General features: G+C 43.3%; 1 protein-coding gene across 7 annotated transcripts in view; it reads left to right on the forward strand.

The window, feature by feature from the left end:
- PTPRT (protein tyrosine phosphatase receptor type T) overlaps positions 1-20,676 on the forward strand; it is a 572,020-nt gene that overhangs the window by 45,549 nt on the left and 505,795 nt on the right. For 6 of the 7 annotated variants that reach the window (XM_083801726.1, XM_083801725.1, XM_083801723.1 and 3 more), the window contains one exon: positions 19,652-19,703. In XM_083801726.1, coding sequence (XP_083657852.1) covers positions 19,658-19,703 — 46 coding nt within the window. In that variant the 5' untranslated portion in view covers positions 19,652-19,657. Of the gene's footprint in view, positions 1-735; positions 3,079-19,651; positions 19,704-20,676 lie in introns of those variants that run through there. The other variant, XM_083801739.1, reaches the window with a different exon arrangement.

Below are 20,676 nucleotides of genomic sequence, written 5' to 3' on the forward strand. Positions count from 1 at the left end.
CCTGCAGTCCTTGAGCATCAGTCGTTGCCTTAGGAATCTTGGTGCTCACACACGTTTCTCAGCCTGCTAACGGGCATGCTACAGATCCTCTACGCTTTCCTCTGAGGACAGCGTCAGCATGGGGAGAAGGGAGCTCAATATCTGCCTCTGCTCTTAGGGCAAGATTATGGCCATGACTGGACACTTTGGGCTGGAGGATAATAGCTGAGTTGCATGTTCTTTGTTTGACCACAAATCGAACGTGAGTGCACTCCTTCATACAGCGCACTCCTCTGTACGGGAGTGCCTGAGGACCAGGCCGCAGAGCCTGGCCATGGGACCACGCAGCAGATTTGCAAGTCTTGTGGTGGGGATGCTCACACAGGAGCAGTCAGGGCAAACTAGGGTCTGGACCTGAATTTCCATCGCTTCAGCCGAGTTCTTCAGCAAATGGGATGGAAGACCAGAAAGGCTGTATCCTGCTTCCCCTGTTGTTTTGTAAGTGGTGGCAAAGTCCCTGTTTAATTTAACTTGCATTTACCCATCACTTTTTTCAGTACCCCCAATCGAAACAATCCGTTTTGTTTAATGCAAACCATGGTTTCACATGTTCATATATTAAGTCCTTTATCCAGCCAATCTTAATGGACTCTTTTTTCCCAGACCTGTCTTTAAAGTCACCTTGCTTAGACATCAACAATCATTAATTTGCACTATAATCAACATCAGAAGAAGTACTTCTTGAAAAAGAGTTTAGTACACAGTTCAACTCAACTTTTCTGTGATAGGAGCAGCAATTTGCAGAAGCAGGGTGGCCACAACTAATCACATTTTGGAAATCTCAGAAAATGTGACACTAGTTAACTAAGTGGCGCTGTAAACACCGAAACCTCTGTCCTCTTTTAGAAACCAGATTACAAGAGAAAGACAATTTCATCAGAGCTTTACCTGCCCATTATAGTACTGCTGGCTCATTAGGTAGAGTAATTAAACATCAGGCAGAAATAATTATTATAATTATAGGACATTTGAGATTTCATTTGCCTTCATGAAATATGAGTTACATAAACTAATTCCTTTTGCAAGGTCCACTCACAATAGCAACGAATGTCTAAACAGCTATGCTTTTTACCTACTTCTTTTTATAGTGTTATTGGGCCAACCTTAAACTAGCCATTAAGAACTCAGTAATTACCAACTGTTGTATCCAAATAGCCTTGGTGTAGTTAGAAAAAAATGGAATTATCATAGTAATTGTGTTCATTTGTTCTGTGCCTTGTTCCTGCTTCTAGAATGAATACAGAGGGGGAAAAAATTATAGGGGAATAGTCCAGTGTTTTCTCTACCATGTTGCTTACTACTAGAAAAAAGTTCAGTTCTTGTTGCAGCAGACACTACTTGCACCTTTTTTTAAAAAAAAAAAATATATATATATATAGCTGGATTTCGGTGCTGTGATTCCTTTCTTAGGAGTTAATTCAGCATTGCAGCCCAGCGATATCCTTTCCCCTACCCGCCCATAGCAGTTTGCTCTCAGTCTCTCTACCTGGGCCGTGTTGGCTAGAGATCCTTTGCCAGCATGTCTGAGGCAATCTAAATTGATCCAAGCTCAGACAGCAAAACATGGCACTACTGAAATATTTCATGATGAAATATTCTTTCCTCGCAAGGTTGTTAAGGGAAGCAAGCCCTCTCATATCAAAATGCAGGGCAGCTTCCCCAGAGACACTAATGAGCGTGTTCTGCAGCTAATCACAAGATTGCTTTGTCATGTGTATAGAGAAATATAGATGTTGCCAAAAGAGTGCATTAAATTTGGACACTGAGACTTACGCAAAGTACTTCCCTCTAGATTTACCCCAACAGACCAGATGACAATGGTGCTGTGTCAGGTAACCTCCCTGGCAGGGGCCTGCGGTAAGATGGCATGGGTTCTGCAGTAGCAAAGTGCATGCATGGTAAGCAAAAATGAGGAACAGGAACATCAAAATCTCCATTATAATACTGTCTTATAATTGAATTTCACTAAAAAAGGGAAGGTGTCAGACTAGTGGGGATCCAAGGCAATGGAAAAGATAGAAGTAAAACGGGAGACATTGCATTTATGTAAAAAGCTTAAAATAGTTACTGTAGCTTGGCTAAACAAATCCTGTGGGCCTATATTCAGAGCACTCACGCAAAGATACCGTTACTACTGCCTGTAACAGCCCTGCATCAGTTTGCAGATGGCAAGAGGCTTCACAGGCATGGTCCTGGGAGAAGGATATGGACTTGGAAAAACATCCAGAAAAAGATGCCAGCAATAAGGCAAAGCGACTTTATATTGCCTAATTTTCACTTAAGGCACTATCAGCAAATGTCCCCAGACTCACTAGGAAATGCTTCCTAATGTTGAACCAGCAAAGCTGGGCTCCGGGCCAGTGGTGGCCGTTTCTTCCTGTGAGCTGTCACAACCTGGGCATGACCAAGCAGTCAGAGGGCGAAGCTCAGGTCAGAGGAGGCTACCTCGTAACTCTGTCTCCCAAATCATGAATCCGGATACCTGCTAAGCACTGGCAGTTTAACACCAGCTTTCCGATCTCTTTCCTTTCTGCCCTTTCATGGCTCAGATCACCTATGGGCACCCTACTGAGCTGCTCCAGCCCCGACTTGCACCAGCTGTCCTTTCAAATGGAAATAAGCACGGACTGGCTCGTGAATGCAGATTTCTTGAAAATTTTCCAGGATTACATTAAAGCAGATGATCTGGGCATAGAAGATCAAAAAGAAAGTCACAGTCAAAGTTTACCTTGGTTTCCAGGGAGCAACGTAATAAAGCATCGTGAATAATACCCAACAAGAGGCAAAGACTTCTATTAATTCATTTGTTTGCTTGGCTCCCAGAGAAGCTCCTGCTACATTATTCTGCAAAGGAGGCTCAGGTGGCTTTTTATTTGCTTATTTAAGCACCTTCCCACCTTATGCTGAGTCCTGGTGGGTTTGTGTGAATATGTCAGGCTAGCAGTGCTACCATTATTCCCTTGAATGTCTGAGTTTATTCAATCCTCCCTGGGATTATCAGGCAGGGAAGAAGATAACAAAGAGATCCATCTTCTACAGGTAGGAGAATAGAGACACATTTAAAATGAGTGTAACATCTTCACAAAAGTATTAGCTCTGGCAGAATGTATCCCTTCTCCTCATGTAATGAAAAGGGAATTAGAAAGCATCAGTGAGAAACCAAATTAATGCAACAAGCTACTGTTAATGTACGAGCTCAGTAACCTCACTTTTTATGTTTTTTTTTTTCATATTCAATTTCAAATGCACATAATTAATTACTGCATTTAATCTCTGTTCTCCCTCCAGTCTGCAGCAAGCAAACCAACACTTAATGGTGTCAGAGCTCATGTCAATATAAGACAAAAAAATATATGGGTTCTTGTTGTACAATTTCTAGGCATCTTTGGTATAGCTAGTAATTAAGATGTGATTGGAAAGAAATTAAATGATATAAGTAAGTTGTTAGCATCACCTTTGACTAAGTATAATCAAGATCAGACTGTACATGAGATATTGATTGCCACTTGTTTTTTGTAAGTGTGATTGTAATTGTAGCATGTCTTGCCTGTGCATGGCTGGACTTTTATTGTTATAAATATCCAATTGAAGCAAGAGATTAAATTCAGTGCAAGCTTTAAAATGTCTGAAATAAGGAGTGTGACACCCTTACTTTCATTTGTTGCTGTGAAGATTTAAATAGAACATGAAGGAATACGTTTCTCTTGCCTGGATTAGATTACAGTTTCTGTCATAGTTGTACGAGGCTAACAATCTCTGGACATGAGGCAGGTTTATAGCTGGAGCCAAAATAGGTCTGCAGTCTCTAGGGTTGTGTCTGGCAAAGCCCACTGGAACTTGCCTAGCCCAGAAGAAGCTAGTTGTGCAAGACAGATGGGCAACTATATATGCACAGTTTAACTTCTTGCGTAAACTCTCCAATTTATTGACTGTAGGGTTTAGCCAGTGCCTAACACAGCAGGGTTTCAGTCCTAGCAAATCTGGAAGTGCTGCCAGTCCCAAATCACTGTGTCTGATTTTGGCTCGTGTGCTTGTGACCACTATAGGACATTTGGACAGCTATGTTACTTGAAAATTTGGCCACATATTTCATCTGTTGTATTTATGGCACAAGAAAAATAAAGACCTGATTGGGATGATTCATCCTTTCAAAGAAAATACCAAGAATTATAAGTAGAAAAATACAGTAGGTGAGCACAATGGTTAATTAGAATAGTTATGTAGTTGCTCTTTTTTTTTTTCCAAATTGTTATTTAAAACCCACTTGTGCTTTTTCCACTCTGCACACAATTCTGGGCCTTGCTTTACCTTACTTCTGCAAACTCAGTGCAGAGCAGCAGGGGCTGCCTGTCCCAGAGGGTCAGGAACTGGCTGCAGTCTGAAATTCCTGCGGTTTCGGGGCAGCTTGGCCAAAATCTCCCTAAGTCCGTGGCTGAGCTGCTCCCATCCATCTGACTAGTGGGACACATTTGGCAGGACCAAATATCAGCACCCAGGGCAGTTAGCTCACCCTCAGATGTTTTTTTAGCCACAGGAGAAAAGGATTTTTGAACATTTTAGCTTCAGTATTGTTTTTCCAAACCAAAGACGAAGCACACTGATGAGGCAAGGAGAGAACCTCTGCAGAGCTACTGCGAGCGCTGCCTGTTCTGCGCCACAGAGATGCCATTCTCCAGCTCTACTACTGTGCATCTCTTTTACTTAGTACTAATCAAATAATATAAATAGTAATTTTCCCTAATGGCATTGCTGCTCCCCATGTCTGGTATCAGAGATGCAATCAGCTAAACTGGAGCAGGACGGACGCTTCTTCCTAACCTATTTAGGGCACTGGGTGCTCTCAGTCCGAGCTGGATTGAGCTCTGCAGGCAAAGAACAAATGTAGGTTGTCTGAGAAGGGCTTCCAGAGCTGTTTCTTCACCCTCATCAGCAAATTTAGAACGAAGTTTGAACCGAATGTGTTCGGCTCGGGGAGTTGCCATGGTTGCAACACAGACGATCTAAATGTGGGAGATTATATAATCAGCCAGAATGACTATTTATACAAAGAGTTTAATTTAAACAAAAAAAGAGAGAGAGAGAGAGAGAGAAGCAAATGTGCTGCACAATACATGACTTTGTCACTTTCCGTTCCTGCCCGGCAAAGCTGCTGTAGCGCCGACGGTGTTAAATCACAGCACTCACACATCCGCTCTGCAAGGTGTTTGTAATGCGCACTAAATCTAAAATAAAAATAAAAAAAGCATTAAGTAAAAAGTAACGGAGCAGATCCAGCCAGGCAAGAAGGAGGTTGTTTTATTACACCTGGATCAGTGGCAGCAGCTTTATGGCAGATACAAAAGCTCTTCTATAATTTTTGTTGTTGTTTTACTATAGACCTTTAAAACCCACTAGCGTGGGTCTCTCTTCCTCTTTAAGGATCGTCCTCTGAAACACTGTTGCAGGGACTAATTTGTCTTCCCGTAGGAGCAATTAAAAGTATCGGAGCAGATGCTGCGGCCCGTAAGATGTTGCACGGACATGGTAACTTCATTCCTTCTGTGCAATTCCTTCTGTCCAAACAACCTCAGCGCCTGCTGGAAAGGGAAGTTTTTCTTGAAAGGCTTTCGTTGTGTTCTGTGCTGGGCTCTCGGGAGAGGCAGCACTGAGTTGGAGCATGGTGCTCAGGGTGGTTAACATTCATTTTGGACAACCTGGTGGGCAGGAGCACTTGCTGGTCTCCTGGTAGTGCGCAGTGCAGGCAGGAACACCAAGCCAGCATTCAGCGTGGCTTTGACCTCCCCGTTAAGCGAGGTCTGTGAGCAACGTGCTTCTCTAAGTGACATCGTTCCCTTCTTGTTCCCTTTTCCATCAACACAGCTTGTTCTGCTCATGCAGATGGTCTCTTCTGGCAGTCAGCTCCTCACCTGCTCCCTCGGGGCTGGTCGCTCTCGTCCTCCTCTTGCACACATGGGGCACCGCAGCGGCTGCCGGGGGCTGGCTGCAGCGAGGGTCGTCCCCTGTCAATTCCCCTTCAAACAGCCCGCAGGGCTGCATGAAATGATTGAGCTGTGTTTGGAGCAAGGGGAGTGCTCCTCCAGGGGCAGCAAGAGCTGGGACAGCCAAACTAAGCTGGTGCTGCCTTTGGCATCGATCAAGGGAGCCATTAGCTGGAGTGGTGAGCGTCCTTCTCTCTGCCTTTCAGCTCCTGGGATGATAAACCTTCCGTGGAGGTATGGTGCTGCTCAAGTGACAAAGAGAAATGGGCTGTGTAACTGCAGGGAGCAAGGACAGAAGAAAATCTCTATTGCAGACACAAAAATGATATTAAAAATGTTAAAGTTGAGCAAGTAAATCCGGTTAGAGGATAGAGATACACGGCAGAATACCTCTACCCAACAGGCCATGGAGGAAAGCGTGTGCCTCCTTTCATCCTTTACCGAATTTCTAGGGTTTTATTGCCTCGCAGCAGAGTACGAATACATCAAGGCTGTGGCTTGAGTATGAATGGGCTCTTCTCCTTTTTTGCAGAGCTAGGCCGAGAGCTGGTGTTTGACACCAGCCCCCAAGGTCAGTGCTGGGGCTGCCGCAGCTTTCTGTAAGGGGGACGTGGGGCAGCCCTCACCGCTCATTCGCGAGGGCAGGGCTGTTCCCCCACGGCCGCAGGGCACACCACAGCTGCTGGCATCGCAGGGCTGTCTGGGGAGGTGTCTGGGCAGACAGCTCCGGCCTGGAAGGAAAATGAAATCAATGTCAAGGAGTTTTCCCTGACGGGTTGTGCTGTCCTGGGAGCTGCACCGTGTCTCCCTGCCGAGAGAGATCGCGGATGGCTGGGGGCTGTAGAACACGGGGCCTTTGGTAGGACTCCCTGCTGCTTTCTGTTCACTACAAATCCTGTAATCTGTGTCCCTCGCCAAGGTAGGGTTCACCTCCTGAACTGTTTGGAGTGAAAAAAAGATTTGCAAACACGTGCTCTCTTCTGTGAAGTCCATTTTCATTTTAAGGGAGTACAGAGAGAAAGCTCACATTTATAATTCAAGCAGGGAAGGCAGGCTCTGTTCTGGTTTTCTAAACTGCAAGCACTGTGTGAGAGGGGCCTTGCAGCAGCCCAAAGCAAGTTCCTGCTGCTCTGCAATAAATCTCAGCAAACAGGGATGATGCAGCCTCAGCTCTGGTTTTGTGCAGAGCTGCTGCCACTGGAACATTAGGGGTTTTTAAAGGTGATTAATGGTGCTCTCCCATACCCTGAGCAGCCACACACTCGCTGTCTTGCAGGGCTCGTTTCAAAGTAAGGGATGTTTGAGAGCTGGAGAGCAGCCTGCTGGGGGAGCAGGACACGAGCATCCTCCCGGTGCTCAGAGGGCTGCTGTGGCCGTGCCACCGCCGCAGCCTTGCAGGGAGCTGGAGGTGTGATGTGCCTGGGTCCCTGTCAAGTATTTGGTGGTTTCTCCTCCCGTGGAGACTGTTAGCTAAGAGCTGTAGATGCTGCTGCTGCAGCCTTACTGCTGTGCCTGCCTTTCTACCATGTCCCTTGTGGTAAAGATAGCAATCAGCTGAAATGGAGATGAGAGGTGATCCTTGCGCGAGGTTACTGGCCGTGGGAAGCGTTTCCCATGCACTTGCTGTCTGCCAGCTGCCGCTGGCTCTCCTTAGCTGTCGGTCTGGAGAGAGGAGCAGGCAGAGAGAACGGTCCTAACTTGATGTGCTTTCTAATCAAAGTCTAGGAGGAACTTGTTGTCCATTATTGTATCTGCTGCACATCCTGAGGCATGTCTCCGACACCACCTGCTTCCTTCGAGTCGTGCTTTGCGTTGGAGGACGTCTCTGGTGCTGCGCCTCGGTCCTTCCAGCCTCCCTTTAGCAACAGCTGTGGATCTAGAAAGACGAAAACAGAACTACTGGACAGGTCTAGAACTCAGAAAGCCTTATAAAGTCCATAGCTTCCCATGAACTAGCCTTTGGCAAATAGCAGGATGGTCACTTGAGCAGGATTTGTGGTTTAGAGGTCCGTGGTGTTGGCATGTCGTCGGAGTGAGTGACCCGTGGCTCACTAGAGCTTTTATGGGGGGATTCACCTGACCCAGCTGTGCTAAAACAAGTGAGCATCACACCCTAAAAATACTTATTTCTCTCCTTTGACTTCAAGGGCTGTCCAAGATGATGTTAGCTCCATTAGGGCAATGACTCCTACCCTGATGGACCAACAAATCCATAAGTCTGCTGTTCTGAGAGAAGTTCATATGGAGAGATCATGAATTAAATTATTTGAAGGCATTTTGTTGGTTTTTATTGGGCTCTAGGGCAGTATGCTTTGCATTGATTTCGTTTCAGACATTCCTTTTCATCAGGTATCTTCCCGACAGTCTTTCATGTTTATTTCACTGTCCCCCAAATCCTAATAATTTATATATGTTTCCTTAGTGGCATTTCTGTGATGACATTGGATTGTACTCAGTGTCTTAAGAGGTCCTTTCTCATCTGGTCTTTTATCTTTCTAAAGCCTCGTGTTATCTAAGAAGTACTTCAAACTGAAGTCCCATTCTCTTCTCATGTCTTCTAAATAAAAAGTATGAAATAAGCTTAGTCCAAATCTCTGGAGGAATTTTTTTCTGATTGACAAGTCCTTGCAAATATGTCCTGGGACCTGTCTGTTCTGCCTAATAAATCATCATTAACTCTCACCAGATAAAGAGAGATTCTCTTCATCTGACAGGGTATCAGTTCAGTTGCCTTAATGTATATAAGGTTTTAGGTCCCTCCACCAGCAGGCTTCAAGAAAGGCTTTTTGTCAAGTGAAAAATGGAATTCGTGAAGCAAAATTCAGCTGCCAAGTTTGCTGGTGATGGACGAGGCAGATGGGAATGCAGCTCTTTCCTTCTCTGCGTTATTGATCCTGTGGCTCTGACCAGCGTAGCAATGTTCTCGGATCAGTAAAGCCAAGCAGAAGTGACCTAGGGGAGCAATGGTGGTTTAAAGCCAGGGTCAAAGCCAGAGCTCTCTTGGGGAGAGCTTTTGGGAGGTCAGTGGCAATGGCAGCTCTGGAGCTGGTCACTCCTCGACCTCACAGGACCACAAGTTGCAGTGTGGTACCCGCCCCGTGCCTGGCAATACTAAGCGGAACGTTGTTTTCCATTTGCTGGGCCATGTCACTCAGGAATCAGTACATGGCATGCAAGCCACAGTGGCAATGTTCATTGTTGACCAGAACTGTCCTGTGCTGGGCTTGAGAGGTTTGCTCTGCTTGCTGGGACGTGTTCTGTGTTATCTGCCCTTCCCTCCGGTAAATCCCACGCTTCTGGTGTCCGAAGGTTTAAGAAAACAGCACTGTCCTTCTCTGCCTAGGCTACGATCCAGAAGGAGGCTTTCTTATATGCAGATAAATTAAAGCTAAATTAAACTGTGCTGATAGGAAAAAAAAAAAAAGTAGTTTAGCATGTCAATTTGTGCTAACATTGAATACAGAGTCCAGAAATTTCACTGATTCATTTGCTTTCCTTAGTTGTCTCTCTTGGTCTTAATTTTGTTTAAACTATAACAGTAGATTAAAAAAAATCAAACAAAAACCATTACTGCTGTGTGTAATTGCAAGCTATGTTTTTTTGCATTTTTTTTCCTACAAACTGCAAGATTAAAAAACAAAAAAGGCTTCGGGATTTTTTTTAACTTAATCCTTTCCCTGCAAGAGCTGAGCTATTAAGAAATGCACCAACCGGAAGTTTTGTCCTGCACTTGCAGAAATGGCAGTTCTGAAATCGCTGCAGTGTTTTAGTGCTTGTACCTAAGTAAAAGGATCCTGCTTAGAAAAATCTATGCATCGATACCCAAAGTAGTTCATTGTCTATTTGCTAGCTTAGTTGCTAAAGCAGAGAGTTCAATGTGGGTGAATCTGCGGGGAGGCAAATGCCACCTTGCGTCTGCAATTGGGCTGTGGCCTTGGAGGAACACACCAGCAGGATTTCTGTGCTGCCTGTCAGGTGAGACATGGACAGGGAAGAGGTTGACTGGGTGTCGCCTTGCAGAGTCCAGCACTTTGCTGAGATGCCGATGTCCCAGCTGCAGGTTGGTGCTTTCAGACCCACGGTGACAATAACGGAACCGGGGGAAGGCAGATGAATGTGCTGAGTCGCTTGTAATGGATTGTCTCGAACCGAACAGGAGTGATTAAAAGGAATATTCAAGGATTTTCTTCCTGATTATGCAAAGATTTTAATAGTCATCCTCTTACAACTGTATTCAAGATAAACCAGCCTTGTTAATGTACCTACAGAACTTGCTTCTCAGGCTTCCCTGGATGCTAGCCCAGTTCCTCAGGTAAACCGAACGTCTGAGCCTTTGGAGCCCTGCCTCTATAAATAAATGAAGATTATTTCTATTGTATGGTCCAATTCTTCAAGCTTTTGACAGGGCTTTTAAAGGAAGCTACTTGAAATCTATGTTAAAATAGAACATAAAAATGAAACGCCTATATCCCTCAAGGCTGTGGAAGTATCTTTGCCCAGTACTTAAGATCATGAGAGAACAGCAGTGCAGCCAGGGCCTAAACCCAGCATTCAGGGAGCAGAGCTGCTGCTTGGGGTGCCTTGGGGGCTTGAAGGAGAAGCACTAGGTGGGGCGTGGGGCAAAACACCAAAGAAACACATAGCAGATGGCCTCCAACCAGCAGAAGAAAGGGTGAAGAAAGCAGCTCATATGCAGCTGGTCAGGCTGTGTTGAAAAACATAGTCTGGGTGCCCAGATAAGGGTGTCATCGTATTGGAATGTAAAAATAAGTAGTTTTGTTCTGTTAGCTTCAGTAAAGGTAGTGCAATGGGCAGACATGGAGTGAGAGATCTCGTAACACTTCTGTGGTGCAAGGTAAAAAGCCAGGCTGAATGTGTCTGTCATTGGCCCTCTTGCTGGAGACTCAGAGCTGACAGAGCACCAAGGTATGTTGCTTATCCAATTCCTCAGCGAGAGCAGAGAGAAGCATCAGCCTTGTGGAATAGGAAGTCCTGAGTTCTGCTCCTTATTTTGTGTGTGTGTGTGGCACGTACGATAAAATTCTGTGGGGTTCCCGATAGCACAAATACTGGCAGAGCTGGTAGAACATTCCCTCCTGCTTGGAGCCAGGTTAACTGCATCAAACCAGCAACAGCAAAAATTGAAGAAGCCTTCCAAAGTTGGGTAGAATTCATAGCAGAAATTAGACTAGACTTTATAGTTCCCATTTCTTTATCAGGCTCGTGAATTTAGGCCTCCTTTTGTAGCTTAGTTATTCTGCAATTTTCAGTGTTTGGGAAGGGGTTAAACGAGTGTTGCTGTCTTACCGTATGTGGTGGCTGCATTTTCTCATGGCTTGTTACTGAAACCCCACATCTGTTACCTTTCTGTTGATAACAGCTTCAGATTCACTGGCCAGTCTCCAGAGCAGCACCTTTTCTTCATCACTGTCTGCTTCTGTCAGTTCATCTCTCAGTCATAAAAATTATAAAACAAAGTCCATTGTCTGTCTGCTATTGCTTCCATTAGAGACGCCCTGCACTTTCATTACAGGGATCTGACTTAGTAATTTTTGGCAGACACGGTGTTTTACAAACCTGAAAACTCCTTGCTGTCACTAGCTGACCCTCCCTACACTCTTGGGAAATTGCCGTAACTATCTCTATTTGCAGAAATGCCTATAGGAAACTCAGACAGAAGTGATACCCCAATTTTCATTCAGGGCTTGTAATTTAGGTGTCTTGTTAGCTGTGCTCCCAGCACTTCAGCCTGAGTTTTGCTGCTGTTCAATCAGCAACTCTAACAGGATGCATGGCTCCTTTATTCTCCGAGAGACAGAGTGTTGCTAATGGGATGTCCCCAAAGGATGTGCACACAATAGCATATCTAAAACCTGAAGCTTAAGTCTTGAATGATGGACAAGGATCTTAAGGAACCTCGCAGATCACCTGGAAGAATTTCAGTGTGCTTACAACCTCTTATTACCTGGCTTTCACTTACTTTTTGTCCCTATCTGTGCTCTTCTCCTACAGTAGTGCCACAGCCGTCTGCTGAGGTGTGCTGTGTCCCAGCTAGCGGAGGTCTGGTTCCTCAGTATTGCCTGTGCTGCATTATTGGATCCTGTGGTTCAGTTTATAACCCCTCATATTTTCCCTGACTCTCTCCAGAGGAATAGTGCTTCTGATTAATTTTATTAGTAGGTTTATTTTAGTTCAAAACGAGGCGTGGGTTTCCAACTGACAGAAAATAGTCCTTTTCTTAGAGTATAACACTGTAGTTCAGAGATGTATTATCCAGAGAAAATGAGAAGATTTTAAAGGTTTCTCTAAAGGTAGAAAATTTCAAGCTTGATTAAAAACAGAGATGAAATAAAAAGTTCAACAACAATTCCAAAACAGAAGTTGCAAGGACCGCTTCCATGGGTTCCTGCTACAGGCCCACACTCACAGCGAAACTGTCCTGAACACGAGGGGTGAAAAACATCCTAACTACGAGATGGTGTACAAAATTCAGACATTTCCAGACAGAAGAGTTGTGAGAAGCTAGGAACTTGATAAACGAAGCCTTAGTGCAAGACGGAGAGGAAGGAGCAGTAAACTCAGTGGCAGCCCTTTGATCCAGGACTGTTGCACCAGAATTTCCATCAAACATCCCCTGCCTTAAGTAAGCCTGTTGATCTTAATTTCTTCCTCTTGCCTTGCAAATAGCTGAAGGAATTGTCCATCTAATGATCAATACCCGAATTCTTTCCTGTTATCCAAAGACACATGGTGCTCTTGATACGCAGAGGACTGTTCCTCACAAGATGTTTGCTCATTCTTATTCGATTCCCACCTTTACAGCTGAGCTCCTTTTTTTTTCCAATCACGTGCGTTGCCTCTGATACTAGAAGTGCTGTGACTCCTATATCTTGCTTAAATTCAATGATCTTCTTTACCAGCCCATCTCTTTTTAAAGCATTCACGGAGCAAATTACGGAGTCTCATGAGCAACCAAGTCTGCCTGTTCGACCATTTCCATCACTTTAGTTAAAGTTGTGAAGACAGAGAGCAGAACTCATTTACGGAGAACTGAATGTAACTTTTGTCTCTGCCTTGGCTCCAGAGAGCTCTTAATACTGAGCAATTTCCTCTCATCAAAAGCTTTCTTCAAGGTGGTGCTCATTTTACTTGGAGTGAGCTTATGTGCATTCATCTTCCTCAATACTTCATTAATCACACAGGGGAGGTCTGTTGTGGAGGATCCTGCCTGAAATCCTGCCTGTTCTCTTGTTTGGTTTAGAATGGGAGTTAATGGCTTACTGTCTTTGTCCAAACCCACTACGGAGCAGGGAGCGCTACGGGGAGGCTGGAGGGACTGGAGGCTCTGCTCACAGTTGCTGACTCCACCTTGACTCTCCCACCCCGTTCACACCAGGAGTTTCCATTAAAGTTTTTAAATGTTACAAAATATAGCTTTGCTTGATTCTAATCTCCTCTGCTGTGACTTGCAGAAGTGCCTTACTTTTCAGGGTTGACATTTATAGTAATTGTCTTAGTGAAAGATTAGATTGCTTTGTGGTTAAGACATTGTTGACAGCTACATGTATTTAAGTTAATTTTCATGAATTATTTACAGAGGCAGAGTTAAGCATAATTGTTTGCAACACAGTTTGCATACAGTATACATAGACACACAGTTCATATGAAGTACTTATGATCTTTGTGAATTTTTCTAAATGGCAAAGGTTGAACTAATGCAGAAAATTAAATGCAAATGAGTAACCTCTTTACTCAAAAGCTCTAATTTAGGCTGACTAAGTGTCCTCCCCAACAGTTACAGATCAGGTAAAGACGTATACCATAAACACTTTGCACTTGTTATATATTTCTGGTGTTGACATGCACCATGTATAAGATATTCAACTTTTCAGCCTTTACCAAAAGGCAGTTCCTTTTGGTGTCACCAAAGCAAAGCAGAACAATACAGGGAGATTTTTAAAGTACAGCTGGAGTACAAGACTGAATTTCTCTCTCATCAGAGAGCTTATTAAATTATCAATTATTTAAGACTCCTCAGCAGCTCATTGGTGAGTCCCACATACCAAGGCATAGCTTGGAAAGGAAGAGGCAGTTGCTCAAAAGAGGAAAGGAATTAAACGGGTTCAGAGTCAGTCATAGTTTAAGACAACTTTAAAAGCATTTTGCATATGGAGAAAAGTATTGTGAAATTCCAGATCTGGCAGGGTAAATAGGCATTACCCATTAATATCTTTTATGTTATTTACTTTTTTATGAAGGAAAGAACTAATGTCAATCTTAGCATTAACAAATACTTTGTATCAGACCCTAAATCAGCAGAGGATTGATCTAATGAGACATAATGTTTTCTCATTTGGCTTTGATTTTTTTTTTAAGGATTCAGAACACCAAGCTTTTTGACACAGGCTAATAGATAGAAAGTTCACTTGTGAACTTCAGTTTAAATTTAATTGTAAGTCATCAGGAGTAGTCCAATTATATTACTCGAAAAGAGGGTTGAAATAAGGATGTCAGCATGACCCTGGTAGTGTTGCACACTAACTAGTTAAACAAACTGCTGGGAGTTGAATTAATAGACTCCAGGCTGCTTAGTCCCATGGCAACAATCAGCCTTAAAGATCTTTTTAACCTTTCATTAGAGATATAGGAAAAAGAAAAATGGTTACAGAATTGAAGATGTTGGGTATTAAGTAGGGCTTTCATTTTAACAATATCCCTTAATCCTTTTTCCTTTAACTATTGAGATAGATTTTTTTTTTTCCTAAGGAAAGCCCAAGTTGGAGACTTTCAGGTGGTGCAAAAACAATATTTGGGAGAAAAGAGCAATGAACAGAGATAACAGAGCCGATGTTTCTGCTGTTGCTATTGTTCCTGTTGAAATCTAATTTGGCTTCCTTGAAGGAAAACAAAACAAAAGGAGGACTCCCACAAGAGGAGGAAGAAGAGATCTGCAAAGAAAACGTGCATCCTCTGTCTTCCATGGGACAGATTTTTCCTGGCAGTCTTACTGGTGGAGAACCAGCGCTGATGTGATCTGCTCAGCCTCTGCAGCACCGGTGTGGTGAGCTGATGGCTTTGCTTTTAGCTCCATTTCCAGCAGCAGATACAGAGATGCTGCAAAAGAGTTAGGGAAGTCTTGCTTGGCTGATGCTGTCTTTTCTGTTCTATTAGAAGAAGAAAGTGGAAACAAAGAACAAAAAATACAAGTAGGTTTGTGAGTACTAAAAATAATGAAGCCTCTTTTTCATTGGTGGCTGACTGAATTTTTAGCCCAAGAAGTTTATGGTGGAAGGTCTTGCATAGTTATGACCCTTCTCATACATTGACCACCTGGTATCCAGTGGCATTAGTTTACACTCCAGCCTTTCACTCCGTACGGGACATTAAACAGGGACATAAATAAGGCATTTCTCTTTCCCTTTCTCTCAGTGTCCTATCCTCACAAGACTTTTGAGGATCCAGTTATTTTTGCGCTTTCTACTAATCTGTCAACTCAGATTGAGATGGTCCTACAGGCTTAGAAGTTGTAAGTGAGGTGAGGGGAATGAGAAAGGCAGGAGGATCACACGAGCCTTGTTTCCATAGCAAATGAGGCTACGATGGTGGAGGAAGAAAGAGAAGACATATGGCAAGTGGTGAGAGCAGGAACCAGCTCTCCTTCCGAGGGTGGCTTCAGGGTTTAGTCATACGCTGGAGACGGTGATGTAATTTCTCTGAATCAGCCAAGATGCTTTTCAGGATCACATGAAGGTGCAAAAGTATCAGGGATCCAGTAAATGATATTTGCTCTTGTGGTGCTTCCTCTTCTTTTCTATCCATTGTCACAATACCTAATTACCTCCCTTTTATTATTTTTATTTTTTAAAGATCACCAAATTCTGATGGCTTTACCTATTTTTCAAGGGTCATTTTTTCCTGCTTTTGCAGTTCAACACGCTATATAATGACAAATATTCATTTGCCTCTTCATCCAGTTGTATTTAATAGCAAGTACCCTTTATTATTCTTAGACCATAGACCTCTGTGTTACGGGTTGCAAAGAACTATAATAAATATCAGGAATTCATCGTATTAGGAGGATGGCCAGGGTGCAAGTGTTTGCAGTTCTAGTAGAAGAAACCTAATAATATTGCTACATTATATAGATGGGATTTACTACTTGCTGTTTACTACTAATAATCTGCTTTATAATGTGTTCTTAATTATATTCATTAAAAAGAGCTCAGAAAAATCTTGTTTACAGCAGCAATGCACTTATTGCCAAAAAAGCAAAGCATTTTCCACACATTCTCAGGAGAAAATAGGTTTTAGATACACGACTAAATGGTTTGGATCACACATTGGAACCAGCCAGAAAGAGATAAATGCTGTAAAGAACACATGAATTTTCAGTCCTGCACATACAGGAGAAGACAGGTGATTCTGTGCACCCAAACACACTACGTGGTTGGAGAAGGTCTCCTTAGGTCACAGCCTCCTGTTGATGCAGCATAATTGATCTGATGGATCCATGGGGCTGGGTTTCCCCCACCCACCACCAGCAAGAGACCTTTTGGGAGCTCAGCCCACCAGAGCCTCCCCCAGACCCCAGCACTTTTCGGGAGCTGTCATCTGATCAGTGTTTTCTGCCTCCTCGCTGTCCAACCCCAGCGTCAGGTTAAACCCCAGGGCACATGGGGGTACTCCCGGGGTGGAGGAGTTAAACCGTGAGGGTCGGTGCTACGGGGCAGGTGCTATGTGTCTGCCCCACGTGTCTGGAAGACGATGAGCTGGAGGGGTGCGTTTCTTGACATGCCAGGCAATTTCATCACTGCGAGGAGAAAACCAGTGTGGGTCCTTCAAACCGTGGGCAGAGAGAGGGAGGGAGAGGCCGCCTTTTGCCAAGTGGCGAAGAGTGAATTAACACAGCGGGGGAAATTGTCGTGCTTTTCGGTGATTGTGAAGCATAATGGCAGTTACCTGCCTGTTTTCTTGAGGGATTTGTGCTGAGCAAGGGGGAGAGCTGCTAACAGGATTGCAGGGCTGGGGAGAGATTTGGGAGGAAGAATCAGAAGAATTAAATGTGCGGCATGGAGCGAGGAAAGATGGTAATGAATGGATATATCTGCCTGGCTGCACAGTGCCAGCCGCTTCAATGAATTTATTTAAGGAAGAGAAGCAAAATAGCTGGGTTATCATGATTTTCCATCCTGAAAAATACCTTTTTTTTTTTTTCTGGTAAAAAATGTCAGGTAGCTTAAGTGAAGTCTTCCTTCCAGTCCTGTGGGACTGATTTGTTCCCATGGGTGTACTTTTGGGATGATCCAGTGGTGATTTAAATCACTGGCAATGCTTCCTTTGACCAAGATGCTAAAACCCAACTGCTAGAACCGAGGAGGAAGGAATATGATAGAGCTCTGTATATCCTGAAGGTTTTAAGTGCTAAAGTGAGAGGAGGGGGGTTGTTTTACACAGTACAAAGAGATCTATTTAAGCTCAAAGTTGCACTAAAATAGGAATTTTTATATGAGCCATAAGAGTGTCAGATGGCTCAGATAATAATAATATCACATAAAATAAAGTAATTGTATTGTATAAAGGTTGTCAGTTTATTTGCAACACATCTAGTCATAAAGCTGATCATTTTCTGTTAAATTAAGGTTGCACAATTTGCCTCTGAGCAAGAAATAAAGGGGCCGGTACTTTTTATTTTGTATTTATTGCCTTTTTTTCACTGGATTTTTAAGTCATTAACTGAAAAGCAGAATGACAGACATTCACTTGCTAAAAGACAGCGTATTACAACTGAAAAAGTTGCCAGCCTCAGAAAGTTATTCTTTTTTTTTTATTTTGAGATCAATTGGATTAGGGGAGAGTGCCCAGAGGAAGGCAGACAGGCATCGTAAGCGGGCCCAGCCGGGAGGGTGACAAACCAGTGGCCTCTTCTGTTCACTCAGCAGCAAGTCTGATGGCTTCAGTCTCAGAGCATCATATAAAAGTCCGTTTGGTGGCCTGCATTTAGTGGCACAGCAAACAGCCACTTACTTTTATTTACTCTCTGGACCAGGACATATATAATTGTCAGAGCTTATAATAAAATCCTTAAATCCTTTTTTTTTTCCTTTTTGTCTTTGCTAAGTAAGTTTAAGATACCAGCCCTTCAGATCAGTGAATAAGGAAGATGAAGTAGGAAAGCAGAGAAAATACTTGTTGGCAAATGGATTAGGAAGTGGAGAACTCTCTCTATATAGGCTATAAGCCCCAAATCAGATTTGATAAATCAAGTGATATTTGCAGGGCTCAGTAGACTTAAATATTGCAAGGAACTGTTACTCTCATATTCATCTCAGCATGCAATGTATTCTGAATATTAAATGGTGATAGATCAGTCTCTTGTCAGTCACTTGTCACATTTCTGAAAGATAACAGATCAGTAACTTGATTAATAAACAAAAATCAGGATAAATTTCTATTTGACTAGAACTGCATGAAGGATGTTTTTTATTTACTCATTTATTTCAGGATTACTTTTGGGTAGCAAAATATACTTCACAAACTCCTCCCCTCCATGGGTGCAACGCAGCCATGGTCACATGTGCCAGAAGGGTGCAGAGCATGGTTAAGATCTGCTCTGAGACTCATATGTGATTTTCTACACTGTGTGAAATTATTTGAGCTAGAAATGGGAGCAGGATTAGAGCGAGCTCTCCACCTGCAGCATGTTCAGCCAGCACGCTCAGGGAAGCTGCACCAGCCCCGTAATGCCTTCTGCTCTGAAAACACGGACCTGCCCTGCGTGGGGTTACAGGGAAAATCCTGCTGGGATTCAAGCTCATTTAGCTTGCGGACATTTGTTTCAGGTTTCTGCAGTGGCGTAGATGATCTGTAAAGAAGCCCCATGTGTGTGGCATGCTGTACAAAAAGGACACACCACAGGGAAATTATTTAGTTGAGATGCGAAGACGTAGCTTCAGCATGCACAGTGTTTACACACACAAGGTTAGGAGTTTAGCGTGCTCTGGTAAGGATTTGGACCAGTAGGGAGGGCATCACTGTTCTTATCTTTTTTTTTTTCTTTTTTCTTTCTTTTGTGCCTAGTGCTTAATTAAAATAAAACATGGCATAAAACTGCCTTGCTTCCTGCCAGCCTGTCACCGGCAGCACAGTGCAGAACTGTGAGCAGCAGCTCTGGGCTCAGGGTGACAAAAGCTGCCCTATTCCCTGCATCCTTCAGGGGAAGGACTTCCCTGATACTCCCTTCCTGCCCTGAGGAACAGAATTCTTCCAGGTTTCCTGGAAAATTCAACGCAGAAGTTGTTTAGACCAAGTATGATGAGCTGACTCGTTTTGAGGCTATTTGTGGCTTTTCAGGTGTATTGCAGAGCTATCCTGAACAGCCCTCTGCTCTTTGTAGAGAATTTTATCTTCCAAATGTAGGCGCTCTAAACTTCAGCTTTGATACCTGTAGTGCACTGAAGCAGAGGCTGCTAACAATATTCAAACGACTTATTTATTCACAACCAGCCCAGTTTTTACTTTAATCGGGGTCCAACAGCTAAAGTCTTGTTACCTCCCATAAAGATATCAAAATAACAGCACTTACCCCCGATAAGCCAAGGATTATTTCACATCCACTTTTTTTTTTTTTCTTCCAGCCTCCCATGAAGTGTACGAGTGGCTGCGGGAGAATCTGCTTGAAAAAGAAAGGTAAAAATACTTTTGTCAACTGAGTCTATAACCTGTCTTAAAAGCCTGGATTGAATTGCACAGACAGTATATTTCTCCCTGGTAATTATGATAATTTTTCATTATTATCACTATCATTTAACTGAAGATATTCCCTGTAGAAATTTCTCTTGCTGTCATTCACCAGTTTACTTGCATATGTATTGCGAGCACCTTTTCTGGCGTGCCCAGATAATGGAGGAATAAGTGAAGATTGGCTGGGCACAAAGTTTGTGCAGGTGCAAACGCGTGAATGACCCCGTCTTGAAAACGCCCCCTGTAAAGCCCCTTAACGGAGGGAAATGTTTGTGTAAGGAAGCTGTCAGGTCGTAGCAGAGGGCTCCAATTAGGCTCCGAGGAGAGAATACGGTGTGATGGGACACGCACCCTTGGTGCTGAAAATCAGGCCCCGGACGTGTACAAATGTGTCCATATGATGAGCCTATTTAAAGGGAAACTAATTAGAAGTATAGACAATCCACCTTTCTTCAAATGAAATTATTGTACTCTCTGATCCATAAAGCTGACATTTATCCATATTTATATGCTATTGCTTAGTGAATACCTGATTAAGGAATACAGCTGCCAAGTGAATAAATTTGTTGTTAATCAAATGGTACTATAAAGACAGATCATCAGACCTATTAGAATATATTCATTCAGCAGATAAATCTGCGTGTTGCTGTTAGTGCAACGCGTAATGCAAATCTAATTGTTCTTTGGAGCTAAACCTTGAGCTTTGCCAGAATAAAAAAGACTTTGCATGGATGCAGATGAGACGAAATCCTATATTTTTGCTGAGGGCCTGAGAGCCCTTGGCGTTATGTCTTGTATTGAAAGTAAATTTCATCCTAATTGAACACTAAAGACTGAGGAATGCTTAAGTCTGTGCACTGAAGATTTTACTGCAGTATATAATTGCCTCTCTCTTTTGTTAGTGTATCTAATTCAGCAG

This window comes from Anser anser, assembly GCF_964211835.1.
Source record: "Anser anser genome assembly, chromosome: 16".
In the NCBI taxonomy this organism is placed as follows: Eukaryota; Metazoa; Chordata; class Aves; order Anseriformes; family Anatidae; genus Anser; species Anser anser.